Source organism: Benincasa hispida, chromosome 8 (assembly GCF_009727055.1).
Source record: "Benincasa hispida cultivar B227 chromosome 8, ASM972705v1, whole genome shotgun sequence".
Taxonomy (NCBI): domain Eukaryota; kingdom Viridiplantae; phylum Streptophyta; class Magnoliopsida; order Cucurbitales; family Cucurbitaceae; genus Benincasa; species Benincasa hispida.
Genome location: NC_052356.1, coordinates 29,717,541 through 29,741,603, shown reverse-complemented (window position 1 = coordinate 29,741,603; position 24,063 = coordinate 29,717,541). Strand labels below are relative to the sequence as shown.

At 36.6% G+C, this 24,063-nt stretch overlaps 1 protein-coding gene across 13 annotated transcripts; it reads left to right on the top strand.

Moving 5' to 3' along the window:
- The first annotated feature begins 300 nt into the window (after positions 1-300).
- LOC120083045 (snRNA-activating protein complex subunit) lies at positions 301-16,394 on the top strand. 13 transcript variants are annotated; one of them, XM_039038553.1, is made up of 15 exons: positions 303-465; positions 537-637; positions 751-802; positions 2,972-3,037; positions 3,310-3,484; positions 3,561-3,616; positions 3,697-3,763; positions 3,852-3,916; positions 4,669-4,789; positions 5,403-5,491; positions 5,592-5,682; positions 13,809-13,904; positions 14,965-15,090; positions 15,149-15,421; positions 15,723-16,394. In XM_039038553.1, exons 5-15 carry the CDS (start codon positions 3,329-3,331, stop codon positions 16,005-16,007), a joined length of 1,425 nt encoding a protein of 474 aa, XP_038894481.1. In that variant the 5' UTR covers positions 303-465; positions 537-637; positions 751-802; positions 2,972-3,037; positions 3,310-3,328; the 3' UTR covers positions 16,008-16,394. The 13 variants fall into 13 exon arrangements, with proteins under 13 accessions (XP_038894488.1, XP_038894486.1, XP_038894487.1 ...); XM_039038550.1 differs by having other exon boundaries at positions 304-465; positions 3,305-3,484; XM_039038560.1 differs by lacking the exon at positions 751-802 and having other exon boundaries at positions 301-465; positions 3,310-3,427.
- The last annotated feature ends 7,669 nt before the right edge of the window (positions 16,395-24,063 follow it).

Genomic DNA, 24,063 nt, shown 5'->3' with positions numbered 1-24,063 from the left:
GATAGTATGGAAAATTTCCTATTCATTGCTTGTCACGATAATAACATTTAAGAATTATATAGAGTTCACAAATAAATAAATAATTTAATGACGTCAAATAATGAATAGAAGAGGTTGCTAGTACTAGATTCTTTTTCCTTAGGCTACTTTTTTTTAATTTTTTTTAAAAATCATTTGTAGCTAATTTGTAATTTTAATTGAATTTGGGAGAGTTTGTGCTAAGAAAACTTGGAAAGTGTGGCTTTGACTGGTCATAGTTAGAGTTGACCAACAAATTTAAAATTTAAAAAAGAAAAGGAAAAATCAAATCCTTTTTATTCTCTCTCTCCCTCTCTGTTGCAAAGACGTCGAAACACACGTCCGACCCACGCCACTGCCGACTTTGTACAGACCGCCGCCGGTTGCTCAGTGCCATCCGTCGTCGCCGGTAGTCGACCGCCCGCCGTCCGTCGCAGCCAGTCGCCTGTGAGACCCCTGCCGAATCCTTTTCTCCCTCTCGTTTTCTCTTTCTCATCGTTCTCTCTCTTTTCGATCAGTCTCCCCCAGCATAGTTCATCTTGCCGATTGTTCTCTGTCGTCCGCGCCGCTATCCAACGCTGCCCCTGCTCGTCGCCGGTCGCAGATTCCGTGGGTTACGGTGAGTATGCAGTGAGAAAGTATGGTTTTGTTTCCTTTTTTTTTTTTTTCGATCTTGGTTGCCCACCTTATGTTTCGGCCTAAAACAATTTACTCTCGTTGTTTCGAGGTTAGTTTTGGATTTTAGAGGTGATTTTGGCTGCTGAATACGTTTGGGTGACGTTTGGTAAGTGTTTAGGACTTAACAGCCCCTTAAAAACATATTTTTGGTTGGAGTTAAGTTGAGGTTTTTGATCCTTAATCCTTGTATTTTGCTTAGATTCAGATGTTGGCGGTGGAATTAAGGTGGTTTTGATAAAGGGACTTTTGGCTGAGTATTTAACGACTTTCAAGTGAATTTACTGTTTCAAATTGAGTTTTTAATCATGGTATTAAGTTGTTTATGGATATTGGAGATTGGTATTAATCTTCACATTTTATTAGGGTTTGAAATGTGGTTTTTGCAAGCTAAAGAGAATTTTACCTCGGTAGTTTTTGGGTTCAATTTGTGGTAAGTAGTTCTCAAACGATGGATTTAGGACTAGCAATTATGCATGGAATAGCACCGCCTGTCGACTTAGTGTCGATATGATATCTTCTTGCATATTGTAATGTATGTTTGATAATTTTTTGTAAGCGTGTCATTTTGACACGTTGATGGTCTGTGTGACGTGAATGTGCATGACATGAGCTCTTTGTGGATGAATTGGGCTTCAGTGCAAAGGTCTTTGGCAGTTAGAGGTCTCAGTTTGGGTGGCTTCAAGGCAAAAAACTTAGCCCTTCTAGCTAAATGGGGTTGGAGATACATCGATGAGGAGGATTCCTTTTGGTGCAAAGTAGTCAGAAGCATTCATGGTAAAGACTCTTTCATTTGGCACACGGCGGGCAAAGGTGGTAAGAGCTTGAGAAGCCTTTGGGTAAGCATTTCAAGATCTTGGCTGAAAGTTGAGGCTTTGGCAAAATTCAAGCTAGGAAATGGCAGTCGGATTGCGTTTTGGCTAGAACCGTGAGAAGGAGAGGTTCCTTTCAATATCTTGTTTCCAAGACTTTTTAGAATTACCATTTTTCCAAAAGGGTCCGTAGCCGATCATTGGGACGGCCTCTTGGCCTTTTGGTTAATTATTTTTCACCGTTTATTAAAAGAAGAAGAGGTGCTTGGCAAAATTGCAGCAAGGAGAGTTTCAGATGATTTTGATAAAAGGGTGTGGTTTGTAGGAGCCAATGCCTATTTCTCGGTTAATTCCCTTAGAACTCACCTTTCCCCTTCCTACCCAATGGACAAAGTACTTCCCTTTGGAAGACGAATAGCCCACGAAGGGTAAACATCTCATTTGGATTATGTTAGTCGGTCAGCTGAATGTTGCCTCTGTTTTGCAGCACAATGCCTTTCCCCATCCATTTGTCTGTTGTGTCTTTGGTTTGGCGAAGATCCCCTCCACCTTTTCTTTTTGTGCTCTTATTCAGCTTGGTGCTGGGAGAACTTATTTTCTATCTTCAACTTATCATGAGTGTTGAGCAAAGACTTCCGGGGGATTGTACAACAACTTCTGGTTGGAACGAGCTTTAATGAACCCATTCGTTTACCAAGTTGAACCCATTATTGGCAGAATTATGGTTTGAGAGAAATCAGAGGGTGTTCAACTTGGTTGCCTGAATTGTTTTGAATCTGCCCGTCATATTGCTTCATCTTGGTGCATCCCCTCCAACCATTTTAATAGCTATAACATCCTGGAGTTCAACCTCAACTGGAGAGCATTTATACACCCTTCCTCATTGCGGTCTTTTTGCTCCAACAGCTGCTGTTTTCTTTCTGTTATCTGTTTTCATTCTTCCTTGGTTCTTCTCACTATGTTGTTCTCTCTTGTACTGACCATTTGTTTTGGTCTAGCTAAGCAGTTTGCGTTGTTTTGGCTGTGTTTCAGCCGTTTCTCTTATCCTTCTTGTGTATGTATGTATGTATTTTGGATATGATGAGGGCGCAATGGGAGTGTCAACCTAGTTAAGATATCCGGGTGCACTTGCTGATCCTTAGGCCTATTGCTCATTGTATAATACTCTTGTACCTTGAGCTTTTGTCTCACTATTCAATTAATATAGAGAGTTGTTTCCTTTTTTTTAAAAAATACACCATATCTTTGTGATGCGAGTGTCATATCTCCTGAAATATTAACTACTAAGAGTTATGTACACCATATCTGTGTGATGCGAGTGTCATAACGTATAAGCTTATGTTCTATTTTCTTGTATGCGCCCTATATGCATTTGAACATTTGTGTGACTCAAATGTGCATGGTGGACCGCTGACGTATTGAGTATTTTTCTAATACTCATTCCTTCCAATTTTGTTTTCTTTCAGGTAAGGGCAAGGGCATCTGAGGTGGCTAACGGGAGGTTGCAACGCTGGCATGAGAATGGATTAGTTGTAAGCTTCCACATCATGAATTTGCTTTTTTGTTTTTTTTTTAATAACTTATTTAAGAGTACGAGGGCTAGCTTTGGAATGGGCCAAATGTTCCATTATAAAATTTCGATTTTGATTTAAAATTATTGTTTAAGAGATATTGAGCAAATTTATTGTTATTTCATATTATAAAGCTTTTACGGATTTTCTTCTTGTTATTATTAATCCCATCTAAATTTTATGTTTTCCAAACCTTGCCTGGATAGTAACGCCCAATGTCTATTCTAGGAAAGTCGGGTTGTTACAAGAGTCATGGAGGCGAGAGACGGGGCTAGAGCTTCAGAGGAGATGGCCCTTAATGGAGATGGCCTTTCAATTCCTTTGGGTGGGCCTATATATGCACCCAACTTGGTTGGTCCTCTTACCAGGGTCTCTCACTTTGAGTCTTCTCTTATTCAAGAACTTCAGGTTCTCATATATTTTCTTAGAAACATGTCTTTACACCTTTGTTTCTATTCTAAATCTAATCCTTATTCTTGAGCAGAGTCTGGAGGCAGCGTTGCACTTGGATTCATCTCAACTATGTGATGATGATATATCGTAAGTATATTTTCTCTTCCCTGAATGTGCTCTGGTGTGGTCATGGTTGAATTTGTTAATTTGCAACTAACATTCTGCAGGATTGATGGGCTTAAGGTGTTTACTGAAGAACAGTTATTGAATATGGCTTTGGAGGAATCATTGCAGGTCCGCAAACTGAGTGTCTCATATCATCTAGTGCATTCTTGTTAAAACAAAACACTCAGTAAACTTTTCATCTGCTGTACTAATGCAGAGTGATGAGAATGCTAATAACCAGCTGGAGCTTCCAGAAGAAAACTTGAATGCTGGGGTGATCAGGTATTTGATTGTGATTGTTATTTTAAATCAAACTTTTATAGTGTTTGTTTGAACTTGGAACTTGGACCGACTTGGATTTCTGCCCTGTTGTTTTTTGACATAGGCAAACTTATTAGACTAACAAAAACAGCATTTCTGCACATTCACCCCATTGGCAACTATTTTAGCGAAAATACAATTTTACGTTGTATGGTACCCTTCCCCTAAAATTTGATTGTCTAATTTTTTGGAAGAGGAGAAACCATAGAAGTGTAAAATAGATTTTGGAGATGGTAATCCTTGTAAATGAGTAAAAGGGGACCAAAGAAGCAAATTTTCTTTTTATGGTCTCCCAATGATAGGGTTCTTGCTCACAGAACACCCCTTTAAACAACACACAGAGATATTTTGGCAGCATTTTGTTTGGACTACAATTTGGTCTGTCTGGATACAAGAACTCAGGAATCTTTTAGAATAAAGAAAGATCCTTGGATGAAATGATTGAATCGTCTCTTTTTATGGCTCTTTATTGGTGTACTACTGTTCTTCCTTTTTAGCTAAACTCTTTTCTATACAATTAGAGAAGTTTTTTTTTATACAATCGTCTCTTTTTATAGCTCTTTTTTAGCTAAACTCTTTTTTATACAATAAACTTGAGTTAGATTCATTGTTTACTAATTTGAATGTTCTATTTTTCAAAATTGTCCATTTTACTTTATACTATTTTTGGTTAAAAGTTCATTAATTCTCTTGAGGAAAAATGGTATTCTTAGAGAAAATGAAGAGGAAGTTAACGGGCACAATTTGGAGGCTGCTCCTGCATCAAATGCAAGTAGAAGCATGAATAAAATGACAAGAAGGAAGCGAAAACAGGAGGAACATTCTAATATTGAGGCATGCTGCTCATCTTTTCATTATGTCTTTTACAACTATTTGTATGAAACTTGGTTAATTTTAATGATTTTTCATAAGACTTTTTTTTTTTTTTTTTTTTTTTTTGGGAATAAGTAAACGAGTATCAGCTTCTGTGTACAAGCTTCGTCATCTGACTCTTAATTTTTGATAAGTTTGTTATGCGGTGCTATTGAATTATGTCATCTTCTCATTACGTTCAATGGTACTTCAGTATGATTTGTTCTCTATTAATTTGGGTGGTTCTTTTTCCTATTTTTATTTCTGGATACGAGGAATGCGAATATCGATGGAAATATTGATAACATATTTGATGTTGAGGGATATTTTGAGAAAAATTAGTTGTTTTCACTCTCTCCGTCTCTCTCTCTCCCTCGTTCTTTTTTTCTTTTTTCTGTTTTTCTTTTTTCCATTACGGTGTCTTTTCTACCCTTTGGAATTTTTGATCCATCTGTTCCCTTGTTCATATGTAAAGTATGGCAGTTATGCAAAATCGTTGTAATCTTGTGCTTAATAATTATTTTTAATACATTTTCTCTCTATCTTTTCCCTTTTGTTTTTTAACTGAATTTTAATATGTTACATATTATTTCAGGAAAAATCTATGGCAAAGGTGGCTGAAATTGCAAAACTTAAACAAAAGCAAGATGCAGACAGAGCTGTAGTCAAATTACATGCTTTCAAGTTTGTACAATGATTTTTTTTAAAAAATCCCGTTCATGATATGCATAATATATTAGGGGCTTATGATCAATAAATTTAGATATTCTTTTTTTTTCTCCAGGTGGAAGAAGGAAATTGCCAGTTCATCGTCAGAGAGCAAAGAGAGGTTGAAGTCCTTGAGGTCTACGAATTTTTCTACAAAGGTTCCCCATGTAGGGTTTCTTCTGTGTTGTTCTTAACGACCCGACTTTCTAACTTATAATATTAGGACATTACTACATGCATGTATAAGCTTGAAAATCATCCCCGTGCAACTTTACTGAAAAGAATCAAACCTTTTTATTAAAGTAAAGAATTTCAACAGGTTAAAAGTAAAAAAAGCATAAAACCTTGGTTTGGGATACCCCTAATCATAAATTTCAACACACAATAAAGTAAAACAAATAAAGAATTCAAAACATTGATTGCTAAACTGGAACATGAAAACATGGAAAATCAAATGCTGAAGCGTCAGTTGTCCCATAAGCACGGGCACGGGGTCTTATCATTCGCCAATCTATCCTTGTCTTTACCTGAAAAACATATAAGATGAAAGGATGAATATTTTTAAGTGACCTACTACTAGGCCCACTAGGTGAACATGTTAACCTTCCTATCTAGCACCGGTGTACATTTTATAACATGACAGTTGTGGTGATCCTGGAGGAACACAAATCAGTCACAAATGGTGAACCCGAAAGAATAAAAATCAGTCATAAATGGTGACTCGAAGGTTCACAAGCATAAGATGTACACAACTCCATAGGGAAACTAACAGTCACCATCTAATCTAGCATGCATCAGTCAACCAATAGACCTCATTCTAAAATCACAGTCATATTGACATAGCCGTCACAACTAGCATGCCAAAAACGATCACAAGGCCTCATGTCATGTTCATAACAACAAAACTCACAGATCACTAGAACACCCACTTAGTCCTTACATCAACAAAGCATAGCAAATCATTCTATAACATCTAATAGCATGCTTTCACGGTATATGCTCAATCTTATCAACAACTTAGGGCGTTTGGCTTGAGGGAAAATAAGACGCTTATCTCAATTTGACGGTATAACCAAGCAAAGCAATTTCTAGCAAAAACCTCAATTAGGACCTACACGTAAGTCAAGGTTTAAACTCAAACCATCAGGTTGAAACCATTCACCAAAAATAACCAAAATTAAACCCAAACAACTCCAAACTCTCATCCGACAAGTGGTTTGATCCGAAACTACCTCAAAGCTTCAAAATCAATCCAACCCCACTGACAAACTGCCAAAATCAACTTTTGACTTTGCTGGACAGCGGAAAGGGACTTCCAAATCTGGCCTCCAAACCACAATTAAATCAATAATTAGACCAATAATCAATGGGTATCCAACAATTAGCAGTAAAAAAAAACCCAAAACTCACCAAAATTCTTGCCGGAAACGGACTTGAACCAAGTACAGCATCTACTTCCTACCAAAAACTCCAACCTAACCTCCAATCATCAAGATCAAAAGATTTTAGGTAAAACACTAGATGGGTATTCAAGAACCAACCAGGAACAACCTAAAATGGTCAAGAAGTACTCCAAACAACAGACTGGGTGGTGACAGCGACTCAAATGGACAACCACAACCAGCGGTGGCGTCGGTCAGAACAGCGTTTGCGGCGAACCCACGGCAGAGAGAGGCCGCGCGAGCTCCAGACAACTAAGGGCATACATGGGTTGGATTGAGGAGATTTTTTGGACCAACTTGAAAATTCGGGTTGGGTTGGGTTGCCGGGTGATTTATTTATTTATTTCTTTTTTTAGTAACTTTTTTTATTAACTTAAAATACTTAAATTTGTCTACAACATATACTAATAACTAAAATTTCATAAAACTCAAATCTTAAATATCAAAATCTAAGATATCTATTACAAACTTCAAGAAAACATCACAAAAATATATATGACCTATAATATTTATAAGCTATGATATATATATATTTTAATAATATTAGAAATTCGGGTTAGGTTGGATCAACCCAAATTTTTAAAAGCATAACCCGAACCCAACCCAACCCAAAAAAAACATAAGAAATCCAACCCAACCTAACCCAATTAAAACTAACCCAACCCAACTCTTCTATTTGGGTTGGGTAGTCTGGGTTATTCGGGTTGTCGGGTCATTTAAACACTCCTATAGACAGTGACGAATGCGTCTGGCGGCGCTGACGAGGACTGAACACGCAGGAAACCTCCATGTTGATGGCAAGGCACGACACCAGTGACAGTCGGGTTTGAGAGGGGTGAGAATGCTGGCTGCTTCTTTCTTCACTCGAATGAGGACTGAAGGGAGAGAGAGGGAGATGACAGTGTGGGTTTAATTCGTTTCCTTTTCTTCATGCTTCACGAGGAGTCCATATACATATATTTATATATTTCTTCTTAAAACCCTAGTCTTCCATAAATAGATATACATATCTCCCTTTTCTTTTTTAAATTCCAAATCAAAATTTAATTCCTGAAAAAATCCCAAATCCCCAAATTAATTTATCCAACTTTCCTAATCCTTCAATTAATTTGAAAACAAAAACCTAAGTCCTTTGTCATAACTAATTTAAAATTGAATTATTTAAACACAATAATTCAATTTTTGTCTCAATCTTCACAATATAACTCAAATAGTACAAGAACATTAAATAGAATTTACTAGAAAATTTGGGATGCTACACTTCCACTAGGGGAGGTTGTTTGATATCATTGCACTCTGAAACAATAGTGAAGATGAGTTGCAGTTATTAACCTTACTTTATTCTATTAGTTTTTATAGTATTTTTCAGAAATAGTCAGGTAGGAAGCCTCTTTTGGGCTAGCAACTCAAACAAAGAGTAAAAAAAAAATAACTTTATAGTTGATCTGTTGGGTTTTTTGGATTCCAAATGATCTAGAAGACGTAGTTTGAAACTCGTTGGAAGGGCCTTTTTCGATGTCTGGACTGAAGCAAATGGAGAAAAGGAACAGATGAGAGCTACAAAGGGTATCAGAGGCAAGTAATTTGGGAAGGAAGCACCAAGGCACTAGAGCAATGCAGAAAAAACTTCTTGGAGTGCCCTAGTGCTAGTTCTCATTCTTTATATGATGCTTTTCCATTTTACATGAAACTAGGAAGTGACAGAAGGAAGAATGACGACGATTTTTCTCTAGAGCATGCAGTGTTTTCAAAGTGCAAGGCGCATCTCAAGGCAACAAGTCCCTTGATCGCCTCAAGGCGAGAGGCGACGCTCGAGCAAAGCGAGGCGCAATGAATAAATAAATAAATAATATATGTAGAAGAACATAAATTTATATGCAAATGTCAAAGCCTCAAAGATTAATAATAGTAATCTAATCAATATAAATGAAAACTCTAAAAGTAACCGTTTAAAACATGATCAAATGTCAAATTCATCATCATCCTCCCCATCTAAATCTAAGGTTTGGTCCATTGCCCCTCCTTGGCCATTGTCCTCCTCAATGTCTTATTCCTCCCATCGTCGTCGTCATCTTCATCACTAACCACTCTTATAATTGGTCTTTGCTTTTGAACTCTAGAAGTGGTGGTAGAGGCAGTTGACCTTCCTTTTGATCTAGTATACGTGATGGGTTTTCTAATGCTACTAGCACGAGCCACATCTTCCATGTGAGGTGTCCTCGTCATAAAAAACTAGCTCATTGTCAACTTCAGCTTCATTATTTTCTTCATCTAATGTTCCGACCAACCATTCATTACTCTCGTCGATATGATCTAAGGAGATTGGATCAAGTTGATCCTTTAGATCAAAATGATCTTTAAGTGCTTGATTATACTTTATGTAAACCAAATCATTTAAGCGCTTCTGCTCCAATCTGTTTCTCTTTTTCGTATGAATCTACAAATTATTAACCAATATAGAGTTTTAAATATATTTTAAATCTTAAATTAATAATGTAGAAAACAAAATAATCACTTACGTGTTAAAAAACAATCCAATTGTGCTCACACCCAGAAGCACTACATGTTAGATCAAGGGCTCTCGTGCCAACTTTTGCAAAATTGGAGTACTACCACCCTAAACGACCCACCATGATGTTGTTCACACATTTTGACATGATTTAGAACTTTAATACTAAATAAACTTGTATACTATTAATGTAGTAGGGAATGTCCTTACTTGGCGTCTTTACTTTCCTCGTGTTGATTGCTAAATCAATGGTGAATATGCCTTTAACTTCAGAATATTATTCTAACTCCACTAGGCATAGATTTTGATTACCAGTAGATAGTATCAATCTTTGCACAACTTTAAGAAGACCATTCATGACTTCAACCTCTTGAGTAATTCTATCCTTGTGGTCATAGAAAAGTGATGGATTCAAATAATATCCAGCAACATGTAAAGGTCGGTGAAGTTGACAATCTCGTCTTCTATCAATGATCTCTCAGATTGGCTTGTACTTCATCTCATTATCATTAAACCAACTCTTAATGACCTCTTTTTCCCTATCCATAACCTCATAAATATATCCCATTGCAGGTTTATCATCATCGACAAGTCTAAGTACTCGAACTAAGGGCCCAAATGCCTTTAAAGTATAGACCACCGAGTTCCAAAAGGATGGCATCACGGCTGCTCTCTTTTCCTTTGGATCTTTTGCCCTTTGGAAGTAATCCATAGAAATAAACATCTTTCTCAAATTAGCTTTATTCCTGTGGATACTTGCCAGGGTAAGAGATGATGTTGCAAAATGTGTAGCCGCCGGTCTTACCAATTCATGTCGATGTGTGAACTCCCTCATCGTGTTCAGTACGTACAAGTGATTATAAATAAAACCACTAAGTATGACAACCCTTTCAAGACATCTTTGGATCTGATCAGTCTTCCCAATATCCTCTAATATCAAATCTAAATGGTGGGCAGCACATGGTGTCCAATATAAATGTGGTCGCTTTGCTTCCAAATATTTGCTAGCTAGGACATAGTTTGATGCATTATCAGTCACAACTTGGATAATATTCTCTTCTCTTATCTTTTCCACCATGCCATCCATTGGTTCAAATACTTTTTCTCCAGTTTTGATGTTGGAAGATGCATCAATTGATTCCAAAAACAATGTCCTAGTAGCAGAATGTACTAAAAAGTTTATCAGGCCTATATCTTCTATCAGTCCATCCATCAGACATCAAAGAACAACCATTTGTTTTCCATTAACCTCATGGTTGCTCATTAATTTTTTTGTGTGTTCTACTTCCTTTCTCAAACATGTTATTTTTGCCTCGTGATAAGGAGGTATCAACCCTAGCCCAAATTGTCCTATGGCTTCAATCATTACTTGAAAACTTTTCAATCAAATTGTATTTAAAGGAATACCTGCTTGATAAATCCAACGCATGATAAACTGAACTGTTGCATCTTTCCTTTCTTTGTTGTATTTTTCGATGATGATTGATTGCTTCAGTTTCTTTAATCTATTCTAATCATCAACGACCTTTGTTGGATTTGGATACACAAATTTATCCATTGCTCCCTTTGTTCATGGGGGGTTTTGGTTGCGATTGCGATTTAATTGCTCATTTTCCAGATGTTCTGGTACTTGATTCATCAACTTCCATCTCATTCTCTATCTCCATCAATGACCTTTGTTGGAATTGGATACACTAACCCTTTTCTGTGATATTTAACCCTTAGAAGTGTAGCCAAGATTAAGAAGTTGAAGAACTGAAGAAGAGCTTTTCCTTTTTTTTTGGAAGTCCATCAGAAACTTACGATGAGAAGAAGTATTTCAAACTTTGCAGAAAACAACAAACGTAAATGAGGAGAATTGGAAGAGTCACAAACACGTTTTCCTTTTTTATTTTTGCATGATCACAAATGGCTATATAATATTAGGTTGCATGGCTATGGTGGGCTTTTTTACGTGGGCTTTAGGTTATAACATCGTATTAGTTTAAAGTAAAAAAAAATCCAAATATAACTTAGGTGCATGCCTTGGCCAAGGTGCAAGGTGCTGCAAGGTGCCACGGGGCAAGCACCTCATTCAACTCGCTCGCCCCAGCCACATATGAGGCGCACAGGCCCGTGGGTGCCTCGCCTCTCGCCTAAGGCGCGCACCCGGGGTCGCCTCAACAATATTGAGGGCATGAAAGATATATGACCGAGAGTTCAGATAGTGACTCTTGTGTGGTATCTAGAAAGAACTTTGAAAGTGTGATTGTGAGAATTATCTTGCGAGAAAATAATGAGAGATCAATTTGGAGCATTTATGAGAATCTTAGATATGTGAGAACTGAAGGGGCAGGACACTCTCCCATGAGCAAAGGGTACAGAGAAATATCCGACTGTCATAGAATCATCATTGAAAGAGTATTGTGAAAGAATATACTTAGGAGAGCTAAACAATTTTATAAATTTCAAGGTTTAGTGACTCTGAAAAAGAATCTTCAAATATCTGGTTTCTCTCCAACCAAGGGTTGCAAAGAATGGTGACCAGCCATCACTTTTGTGAGGCTACAGAATTTTAGACTTCTTTAAAATGTGATGCAATGCTAACATACATATTGCTCCAGTAGCTTCCAAGAAATTTTAGTGAGGTCAAACGATTGTCTTGTGCGATAAGTAAAGATGCGTGCAAGCTTGTCTAGAAACTCAATGGATATAAAAGGAAAAAAAAAAAGAGGAAAATTCCAAAGTGCTTGATTTCGTACCTCATTGCTCTGTGGGCAATGTGAAAAGAGGTGGATGTTGTCTTTGAGGCTGTTCTTGCAAAAAAGGCACTGGAAGGGTGGGGGATAGTTGGCAGGGTGCCTCTTTTGGATTATATCACCTCTGTCTACTCCATGACATGGGTCCGGAACTATAAAAATTTTTTTTTAGAGGTTATCCAGAACTGAAAACAATTGAGGGGATAATTGGAAACTGATTCAAGAATCGTTTTATGTTCTTATAAAACAATATTTTGTGAAATAAATTCTCTAATATTTGTTCTTTTAAAAGTTGTTTCTCCTGTCTTATTGGTGTAGGAAAAAATGGAGTTATTCTTCTAAAATAACGAACTTGTGAATATGATATCAATATGTATGTGTAATTTTTTTACTAATTTTATCTCCATTAAAAACGACAACTAATTTCCTCTGCGATTTTCAGGCTCGAATTGTTCATGGTCAAGTGTGAGCCAAATTTGGCAGCGATCTATAGTCTTAGGTTGAACAAATGTTTAGAAAGAAAAATAACCAGAACCATTAAGGCCCCAACAAATAGGGTCCCTGTTAGGAGTCAGCTGGACTGTGACCCTTGTTCATTCTATATTGTTTTTTAATATTCAAACATGCTAGTAGATTTTCACTGGGAGGATTTAGTATCATCCTTTTTATTCGCTAAAATATTGCGTCTTTCAGAATGGTTCTGAACTGGATATTATGTAATCATAATAGGTGCATTTACGTTATTTTGCTGATGTTTATATGTATCTGCTGATGTAAGTATGTTGGTATGGGACATAGGCCTGGCTCTAGCAATGTGACAATGTTTGCAAACTTTATTCTCATTCTCAGTGCATGAAAAAGGTGTTGATGGGTAACTAGGAAGGGAAGAACCGGAGTGTGTGCTTTGTTGTGGGGTTTATGGGGGAGAGAAATAATACAGTGTTTAGAGGAATGGAGAGGGATTCATGAGATGTTCGGTCCCGTGTTATTTGATGTCTCTTTGGATGTTGGTGACGAATCCCTTTTGGTCATTATTTGCTAGGTTTTCTTTTCTTGAAATCACGAGAGGGCCTCTTGTCATTCATTTGAGTATAGAGCTTAATGGCTTTATGAGTAGTTAGGAAAGGATGAGTGACGAGCAAAGTAAGAGACCCTGAACTCACCTGATTTGGTGGGCAATTTGTATGGCCTTGAAAATGGTGTAGAGGTTGCGTTTCCCAACACAGTGACTAGCAGCCTTGGCCAGCAATAAGGGGGTAAAAGATGCTGTGATTTGTTTGACTTCTTCCTTGAAACTAAATTGCTACAGCAGTGCATTTTATAGATTCTTCTCTATCATACTGATATTAACAATTTTACGACCGAGTACCTCATTCTACCTCATCTTACATTTTCTCTTTAATGAATTGCCTTTGTAACTGCTGAATATTAAATTGGCCACAGCTAGATCCTCCTTAAAACTAAATGCATAATCTTAAATTTGGAGTCCTAACATAAAATACACAAGCTATTTCAAAATTGGTCCTTATAATTTGGTGATTCTTGTTTGACCATGCATTTCTTTTCATGTATAGCCCTGCTGATAGGAATTGATAACATGTTAGGTGAAATCACTGAGCAGTGGAGAACACGGAACTCTGCGGCATCCAACGACTGTACTTTTTGTAGAGGTTTACCATAAATCTCGCAAGATGGTGAAGGTATGCTTCTCTTTTTCTTAACAGTTTAAAGGGGTTCGTTTGAAATAAATAACTCTTGATGAAGACTTAGTCAAATCACGGTTGAGAAACAATGATAACATCTTTATTATTTCTTAGATATTAAGTAGTAAATGTTATGTGTCATTTCTTCCATTCCCATTATTGTTGGTCAAACAAACTTCATTACAGTAATATTCTTGTATTTATGTATCAAAGCTCACTACCAATATCTATTTCTCCTGATGACTATACATATTGAAGAGGTATTGACAGGATATAGACGAGTACCATGCTATAGAAGGAGCAAGGTTATAATTTATTTCTGGTTTCTAGGTGATCTCTCGGAAAAGAAAAAAAAAAACGATTATTTTTTATGCTCTTTGTTTGCCTAAGGATCCTGTATTTGCACTGTGGAACGCTAGGATCCCAAAAGTTAAATATTTTAAATATTTAACTTGGATACCTTTCATGGAGAATGTTAACGCTGCTGGTAGAATTCAATGAAAACGCCCTGACCCTCTGTATTTTTTCTCCTATTGAAGAGAATATGGTGTTCTACCTTGGATGCTTTTCAGCATTTGAGTTTTCCAATAAATATAATATCTGATACTTGTAGATATATGGCTTTTAAAAGGAGAGCTAAAGAGCCAACATGAGCATAACTTAGCAGTTGTAAACATATACTCATTTTCTTGAGATTGAAACTTACAAATTGTTGTAACTTAACGGGCACATTGTTGTACTAAAAAATAGGAGTAGCTATAGATTTGAACAAGTTAATGGGGAGGAAAGATTGAAACTTATCAGATGACAGATATTATGCCGCTTGGTGTGTTCAAAGATTTTGATAGTTATTCTTCTAAATCAATTAACTCTAGTTGGGATACTTTCTTGTAGTACATTTGCTGCAATTTTTTCTTTTATATTTTTATGTCAATCAGAACATAATTCAATTGGTTAAGACATATACCTTCGACTATGGGAAAAAAAAAACGAAACTTTTTTTCTGGTTATTTAGGTCATCATATGTATGACCTTAATGTGATATTCTTCTTTACAGACTCAAGAGCTTTTGGTCCTTGGACAACAAAAGTTAGCAGAACTGAAGGACAAGATTTATTGCTCAACGGACACATTAATGGAAAAGGCTGGGCAGCAGGATTCATCTGGATATTTCCTCATAGAAGTAAGAAATTCGATGAGCCCTGTATTTCTTAAATTTGATTTTAAATAAGCCAATGCAGTTTGTTTATATCCAGGATGTATTCTGCAATGATTTGAGGAATCCTTCCGCAATAGATTATAGCAAACCTATATTTGATTGGCTTAAAAATTCAGAGGATGAAGCTCGTAAGAAATGGGGATGCATCATAACTGGTGAATCGCAACAGAAAAGTTCAGTTGTTGACGAAGTATCGGTTTCACATGTACCTCATTTCAGATCAGTCAACATGAACAAGGTTCGATTTTGTGACCTGAAATTTAGGCTTGGGGCTGGGTATCTGTACTGTCATCAGGTATATTGCTTATTTGGCTCTTCCATATGGTTTTTGTTTTTCATGTTCGTTTTGCATAGAGTGTGGCTTTCATTTCAAAGTGAAAGCCATGGTCTATTGTTATTGAAGCAATCGTTCGGTGGTGTTGGTTCTCCTTGTGAGAGCACTTTAATTACCGCCCTTAGTTGATTTCTTTCTAGTAGGATTCCCTTTTTTATTTTCTCTAGTGAGCTTTATATATTTCATTACTATCAATGAATCACATTTGTTTCTGTCCAAAACAAAAAACTGCATTGACTTTGGAGGAATCCTTGTAACACAGGGAGATTGCAAGCATACCATAGTGATTAGAGATATGAGGTTGATCCATCCTGAGGACGTACATGATCGTGTTGCTTATCCAATCGTTACATTTCAGCTTAGGACCCGAGCTCGGAAATGCGATGTCTGTAACATTTACAGGGCTAAAAAGGTTACTCTTGACGACAAGTGGGCACAGGAAAACCCTTGCTACTTTTGTGAAGACTGCTATTTTCTTCTTCACTACTCGAAAGAAGGGAACCTCCTTTACAACGATTTCGTTGTGCACGATTACTTGCAAGATTAGGTGGCTAGCTATAGCTAGGTTATTTAAGAATGCTTCTCACTGATGCTCAATTCACAGATGAAATGCCTTCGGTCATTGAGATTCATTCAGCAGTTTTGATGATGTTGAGTTGGTCCTGTAAGTAGCCACAGTCCAATCATCTTGGCTGGTGCCACGGCTTCAGAATTAGAGGCCAAAGGTAAATAATGGTTACAATTTTATTTTATTTATTATTATTTTTTTGGGTTGGTTGTCTTGGGGAACTGTTATATTGTGTTTTTATGAAAGGAAAGGTAAATTATTTTCCTAGGGTAGAATACAAAATTGTTGTTGCTTACCTTTTCCAGTTTGGATGTAAATATGACTTTATTATTCTTAGAAAATCATAAATATTTGGAGTTTAGATAATTGCACAGAAGTTGGATGTTGAAGTTTTTAAAAATGAATTGAAAATTATCTAAAACAAAAAAATGTCAACAGTTGTCAATTTTGTTAATTAATTTTTACTCCAAGCTTTCAATTTAATCAAATTACACCCCAAGTTTATAGATGAGAGAAAAAAAATTGAAGTGAAGTGCCACGTCAATTTACGTTAGAAAGACTAATGAGAAATTTACAATAGGGACTTTAATGTTACTATATTCAAATTTCGTTAAAATGTTGAGGTTGAAGATTCAAAGACCAAATAATTATCATATTTGGATTTTAAGGACTAAAGAAGTAATTTTTTCTTTTTTTTAATATAACTTGTTAGTAATATTTTGAATTGTGGTCCTAACTTCAAATTAAAAGATTTTTTTTGGTTAGAATTTTGCAATATCAAAATGGTCTGTTTTTAAAAATACAGAAAACAGTGACATTCAATGTTAATGGAAATCTTGGAAATATCGACTTTATAGAAATATTTATGACTTTTATAAATAAACGTAAGTATCATACTTTAAGCAATGTTCATTCATTATTAATATATAACTTTTATATAATAAATAATGAACATGCTTTAAGTAATTATAACTTTTATAATATAAATGATGCATGGATATGTTTTAATGCATGCATATATTATAACTCTTAATTATATGATGCATGAGCATGCTTTAAGTAATTTAATCATGCAAACTACTATATTATAACACTTATAATATAAAGATGATGCATGAAAAAAATGTATAACCTATGGTGGGTTTTAAAACTATGACATACATTATGACATATAAAATAAATATACATCACATGCACATTTAATAAAAGTTGATGGACTAGGATAATTTGACTCAAAATTGGAAATAAATGCCAAACTATTACAAAAGATTCGAGTCAACCGGTTTGTACAGGTGACTCGAGTCTTGAACCGCCTGCCTTGAAGCCTCATCACTTGATCGTGTAGCAAATTCTTTGATCGACGAGTAACGCACGTCGAGTATAAACGATCGTGCAACGATGATCGCGTGGCTAAGGACTATGTGATAAGCATGAAAGTCCACACGATCGTGCAACACGCTTCGAGTAATGCATGCCATGCGATCATGCAGCTTACGACTATGCGATGAGCATGATAGTCTACACGATCGAGTAGCAAGCGTCGAGTATCGTATACCTTGTGATCATGCAACTAATGACTATGCATGAGCATGATAGCCTACACAATCGTTTAACCTGCATGCTTTGCATCGAGTATCAAATACTATGCGATTGTTTACCCCTGAGCGTCTATGTAATCATGTAGCCAACGCAACACAATCAAGTAAACTCTTTACACGATCGTGTAGCATTAGCTATGTGATTGTTTAGCAAATACTACACGGTCGAGTAGAACATTTCTACACATCGCATAGCCAAATCTAAACAATTGTCTAGCTTGAGCTACACGATGTGACCATCGTTTCGTCTTCTCCATCAAAGTGAACAACAACTCTTTGCGTCTGAAGCTTCTTCACGAACGACTCAAAAATTTAAATGAATATAGACTTGATTGCAAGTTATTATGCCAAAAAATGCAAGGGTCCTTATAAATTAACTTTTGTAAAAGTAAAGGAAAGTATTAAACAGAGACAATTATCCTGAAACATCCATCAACAATATCCACAAAACACTTAACATTTAAACGCATTACAGAATGTTAAAAGCCACCAAAACTGTAAACGAAATTCAATACAGTAAAGGAATTTGGAAATCAGAACCAACCTGACTCTAATACCAATTGAAGGAACTCTAACTACAGAGGACCTTTGATCGAAAGCGGATCGTCCAAACTCCATTGTGAATGAACTCATACATTTATAGTTAAATAGAACAGATTATACATTATAAACTAAATTACAGCATGCTTTGAATATAAAAACAAAGGTTAAGAGACTGTACCTTTGAAGAACTCTTCTTCAAGTATAATCCTTCAATCGTTCACCAATGTGTCGAACAACACGATCTCCCTCGAAGAGCAACGGGCAGCAACTCGATCCTCGAACTAACTGGACACTACTACTATATTACCTTGGTATTCTCGGTGTGAGAATTCAAGAGTGGTGGGCTTTGGCTTATTTTGGTTAGAGGGAAGATTTAGAGTAGAGGAGAAAGATGATCGAGTAACGACAGGACTATCGTGTAGATGAGAAAGTCGATCACATAGACCAGCTACTCGATCGTTTAGGCTCTCAAGTGATCGTGTAGTAAGACTCTCTTACTCGATTACTAAATAATATCAGTCGTGTGAGATTTTGAAATCCAATTTCATTTTATCCCAAATTTGCCATAAAATCGTATAACTACCCACAGTGGGTATGGAGAAAAAGAAATTTAATTATCAAATAATTAATAAATATAAATAAATATGATAACTAACTTATCATATTATATTTATAACCTATAGTTTAAATATTGCATCATATACAATATATAAACCATAGTTCTTTTTCTTTATTTATGACATTTAATATAAATCATATTTATATTAAACTTAATAATTATGAATCATATTCACAGAAATTATATTTGAATCATATTCAAATATCAGTTCCTCCAATCAAACAATAATGTATCAAGTATATTATATCAATTATATCATATATAATTGAATTAATTTAATTATATCATATATAATCAAATTCCCTCTTATTAATTTGAACAATTCAAATTAACCAAAAAACTTATTCTCAACTAAATTCTTTTGAGCTAACAAGGGGACCTTATGGACCTGTAGCTTGAAGCTCCAACGATACGTGAATAACTGACTAAACTCTTTAATCACATTATCCACCATTCGTTAATTGTCGGACACTCCACTAAAGACCGACAACTGCACTCTTCGCACTATAGATATATTTATGTGTCCATTGGATATAACCAATCAACAGTACGATGACCCTTCATAAATCGCTCGTAAGTACAGCTGGACCAAATTACCGTTTTGCCCCCGTAGTTACATCTAACTTCTTAAGTACCATTGATCTCTTTAATGAACAATAGATCACATTCCCACTATGATTAAACCCTTTTCAGGCCAAGAGAATGTGTGGCGCCACATTGTTCAAGACCCAAAATCAGCCCTTAAAGGAGCAATTTATCTACTTACCCCTGCTTCGGGGAAGGAGTGAATTTTGTCTTGTGTAGCTGAGTTTTTCCAGCTTCTCAATCAGACGAATCCCCAAAATGGTAGGCTTGTTGAGTCGGCGATCTGGCCACTCTCACCCATGCAAATCAAAGGACCGCCCTTATAGGCAGGAGTTCATAACTCACTCAGGATTAAGGTCATGTTACCTATGGTCATCCTAGTCAAATGAAAGTCTTAATTATGAACGTTGTTATATAACGAGACTAAGCATTTCGTGGTCCGGTCTTATACAAACTTCTTTGTATAAAATATCCCTGCTCGCATGTCTAATACATGAATGATCAGGATCTGACCATTTGTAGCACTTTACAAGATTTGTAACACCTACAAAGCGGGCCATACTCGTAGTGTCACCAGGATAAGGTATCCAGCCTTATCCATATACTACAAACCATTTAGGTTATCACTTAAAACACGATCCACTTGTATGTCTCGTAGGGTCCTGTAGTTTGTAAACACTTGTATGAACAAATAGTCTGTGATTATAATATATGATATTTTTTTTCACTTCTGTCTATGAAATATTTGATATTTTAGTTGCATTAACCACAAACAAATAAACTAAGATCCATGATTATCGTAAATATCAAATATTTCATAGACAGAAGTGAAAAAAATATCATATATTATAAATCACAGAATATTTGTTCATACAAGTGTTTACAAACTACAAGACCCTACGAGATTTAGGGTATCAACCCCAACAAAAACCCACAACTATACTCTTTTCATTGAATATATATTTCTGTGTCCACAGATATAGACCAATAACAATAAGTTAGTCATTCATGAGTGCCCATAACACCAACTGGGTCAAATTACCATTTTACCCTTGAGTTACTTTTGTATCCTTAAGTACTAGTGCTCCTTTAATGACAATCTTTCATGATCCAACCAATAAATAGAAACCTCTCTTAGGCCAATGAAAGAGTAGGGCTCTTTGTTCAAGTCCTGGAGGCACCACTTAAGGGAACACTCATTTATTTACCTTGAAGTCGGGAAGGAGTGAATTCCGTCTTGTATTATTATGTTCCCAACTCTCTGCTTGATCTTGTCCCCAAAATGGTAGGCTTATTGAGTCAAAAAACTGGCCACTCTCACCTATACAAATCAAAAGGCAATCTTTTATGAACAGGAGTTCATAATACACTCAGGATTAAGACTAAGTTTCCTAGGTCATTCAATTGAAACAGGAACCTAACTAGTTAACAACATTATATCTAGTGGTTACTATTTCGGGGTCCGGTCTTATGAAAACTCATTGCATAGGATACCCCCACTCGCATGTCACCTACATAAATGTGTTGGATTATTGTGTTTGTATGAAATACAAAGTGAGCCATATCCATATTGTCACCAGGATAATGTACCTAGCCTTATCCCTGTACTATAAACCTTTAGGTTGTATCTTGAACATTGATTCCTATATGTCTCCACATACAGTTCAAGACTCATAAGACAGTCTTAGATATTAGTTTATTGGATTTAGGGTTATTAAGATAAAATAGAATACAACACAATCAATAACATTTATTAAATTAACATCGCTAACTCTTTATTAAGACGGTCAATTAATAACATTTACTATCTATAAGTTTTAGGGTATAAAACCCAACAATGAAGCCCAACATACGTGATGTGAAATCGCAGTTGCAAACCCTTGTTGATATTCTACAATCATTCTACCAGGTATGTATAAAATGGTGGGTTTTGTTATTCAATTATTTCATCAATCTATTAACCTAACTTTTGTGCAAGATTGATCCTTCACTATTACCACCAGAACTACCACCACCGTCATCGATCTAGACACCACCATCATCTTTGACCTGAACACCACCATCACCATTGCCACTACCACCATCGACCTCGACACCACTATTACCATCGACCTGGACACCACCACCATCACCACTACCACTACTGCCATTGTTGACCAGACGCCACCACCACCACTAATGGTCCCAATACCACCACCACCGCCATCAACCCCGATACTACCACCATCACAATCGACCCGGACGTTGCCATCACCACTACCACTACCATCAACCTGGACACTATTATATCAGAGACCACCGCAGTTTCATAGAGCCAACTTCTATCGCCATCATAGACCCCGAGAGAGATGGTGAAGCGCCCGATTGCTCTTTCAAAGACAAAGTTGATAATAAATCGAGCTGACAATGAAGGACACAAGCGCATAGAGAGAATGAGAAAAAAAAGCCAAACATATACCCCTTCCACGACTGTCAAGAAGCCTAAAGTGCCGAGGAACATGATGACTCTAAGTTTCCTTCCACCTACACAAGTAGATAGAGTATTGTACGATCTGACACATCTAGTACAAAGGATGTGTTCAAGTCGTTTATAGATTGGCTGGTTGCTGACTGTTGAGCCGCATGTACTGAAAAGATAGGCCCTATTCCAGACGAGTTGCACTACTTGACAAGTGTTTCATGAACTAATCATAGATAATGAGTGGGTCGAGTGCGATGTAAGTAATATATAAATTGTTTTCATTTCGTATATCCGTTACCTATTTTTTCGGAATTTTGGTACTAAAACAAATGTCAGTTGAGATTGAAGGTACTCAAGACCATACTACAGTTCCAATCCAAAAAGTTCAGATCATGACCGAAGATATGTATACATAGATTCATCGTTTTCCCATCTACATACATTGTACGTACAATCTGACTATCGCACGACATGTTTGTATATGAATGCTATTTTTATAACATTTTATCATGCACACAACGTCACCTAAACTTTTACACCAGAGATAGTTTGTACAAGTCTATATTTAGAAAGAGTTCGGTGGAAGTGGTAGAGGTGTGGGCATGTGAGGAGTTGCGGAGTCGTTGATCGAGATGGTATTAGGTAAAAATGACACATCATTTGCATGAGCGGATGTCGACTTTGTATACTCGACGTATAATTTTCGTGACCACTGGATACTAGTGGTGATAAACGTGAACATTGGACGAATAATACTGTACGACTCATTATCATCATACGTATCACAGCCCGATCTTCAGCTTGTCTTTACACCACTGACCCACACATTGCTATCCATATGTCAATATTGTGGTCTTATTGATAAGATTCTTGGTCTACAACCTGGTCCATGGATGATGTACCCAGTAGACCCTGGTAACTTCCAAGGAAAAAATATGTTAGACTAATGCATCTCCTGTTTGAAGTTCTTCGAGTATTAGTTATGGGGACCTCGACCAAAGACTCACTCGTACAGTCGAAGATCGAAGATTTTTGGCTCCAATATGGATGCCAGTTGTGGGCTGATAGATTCTTCAATTGTATAATTTAATGTTCATAAATGTAATTATGAAGAAGTAAATTTTATCCAATGCATGCAATGAGAATAGATTTAAAGATGAACTTGAGTGATAAACGATATCAATGCAAATTATTAACGATATAGTTAATGAAATGCAAGCGATAATAAAGAGAGACAATTCTGAGAGAAGCGAGCACTTTACCGTCTAAATTTTTTTTTATAAAAAAAGTCCAGGATTGAGATCGAGCGTCATAATCTAGGATCGGGATCGAGCACCAACATCGAGGATCAGGATTGAGCGCCATAATATGGGATCAAAATCGAGCGCCATCATCGAGAATCGAAAACAAACACATCATCGAGAATCGAGATCCTTGATCGAAAATGTTATAGAAAAAAAATTACTTCACAATTCGCATAACTTGCAGATTTCTTTTTTTAAACTAAAATCCATTGAGTATTTGCCTGTTCCGTTTCTACATTGCGATTCGTGGTAATTAATGGTTCATTACATGTTTTTCGGTTAAGCTCTGTGCCACCACAACATTTATATTTCTTGGCTGAATGGTGTTCTCCAGTAGATGAGCGGAAGCATAAAAACTAGTCCCAGTGGCTCGATCACGAATTCTGCTTGATCATTGCTGGTGCATCTCTACCCTTACCTGAAACAACAACATGAGAAAAAAATGAGTATAAAATACTCAGTAAGTAACCCCACTACTGGGGTTAGGCTGGGCATCTATGTCCTCTAGATACCCACCTCTGGTGAAACATATAAACTGCTCTAGTCCTCATGGGACACATATGCACATGAAACAAGAAGGAGACTAAGTCCAATCCTACTGTAGTTAAGTATGCCCACTAACTCTAGTGAATCCCGAAGGAGACACAAACTGGTGAATCCCGAAGGAAACACAAACTGGTGAATCCCGAAGGAAACACAAAATCTATCGAAAACTGGTTCCAATTGATGCCAAAAGTAAATCAGTATTCAGAATCAACCGAAAACAAACCCAAACGGCAGAAATCTTACCCAAATCGATAGATCTAGTGATGGAAAAAGAGAACGACGCTTGAGCAATGGTGGATGGAGGTCATGAAGAAGAAACTGACACGACGGCTTTTGACGACATCGGACGGGCTGATGAACGTGAGGAAGAAAAGGGGGG

What these genes read in the sequence shown, in the direction of transcription:
- LOC120083045 (XM_039038551.1), top strand. Translation starts at nt 3,329, where the DNA reads ATGGAGGCGAGAGACGGGGCTAGAGCTTCAGAGGAGATGGCCCTTAAT. An exon ending in TTGAATGCTGGGGTGATCAG is followed by an intron (nt 3,917 to 4,668) that starts GTATTTGATTGT and finishes TGGTATTCTTAG; the next exon opens with AGAAAATGAAGAGGAAGTTA. An exon ending in AGGAACATTCTAATATTGAG is followed by an intron (nt 4,790 to 5,402) that starts GCATGCTGCTCA and finishes ATATTATTTCAG; the next exon opens with GAAAAATCTATGGCAAAGGT.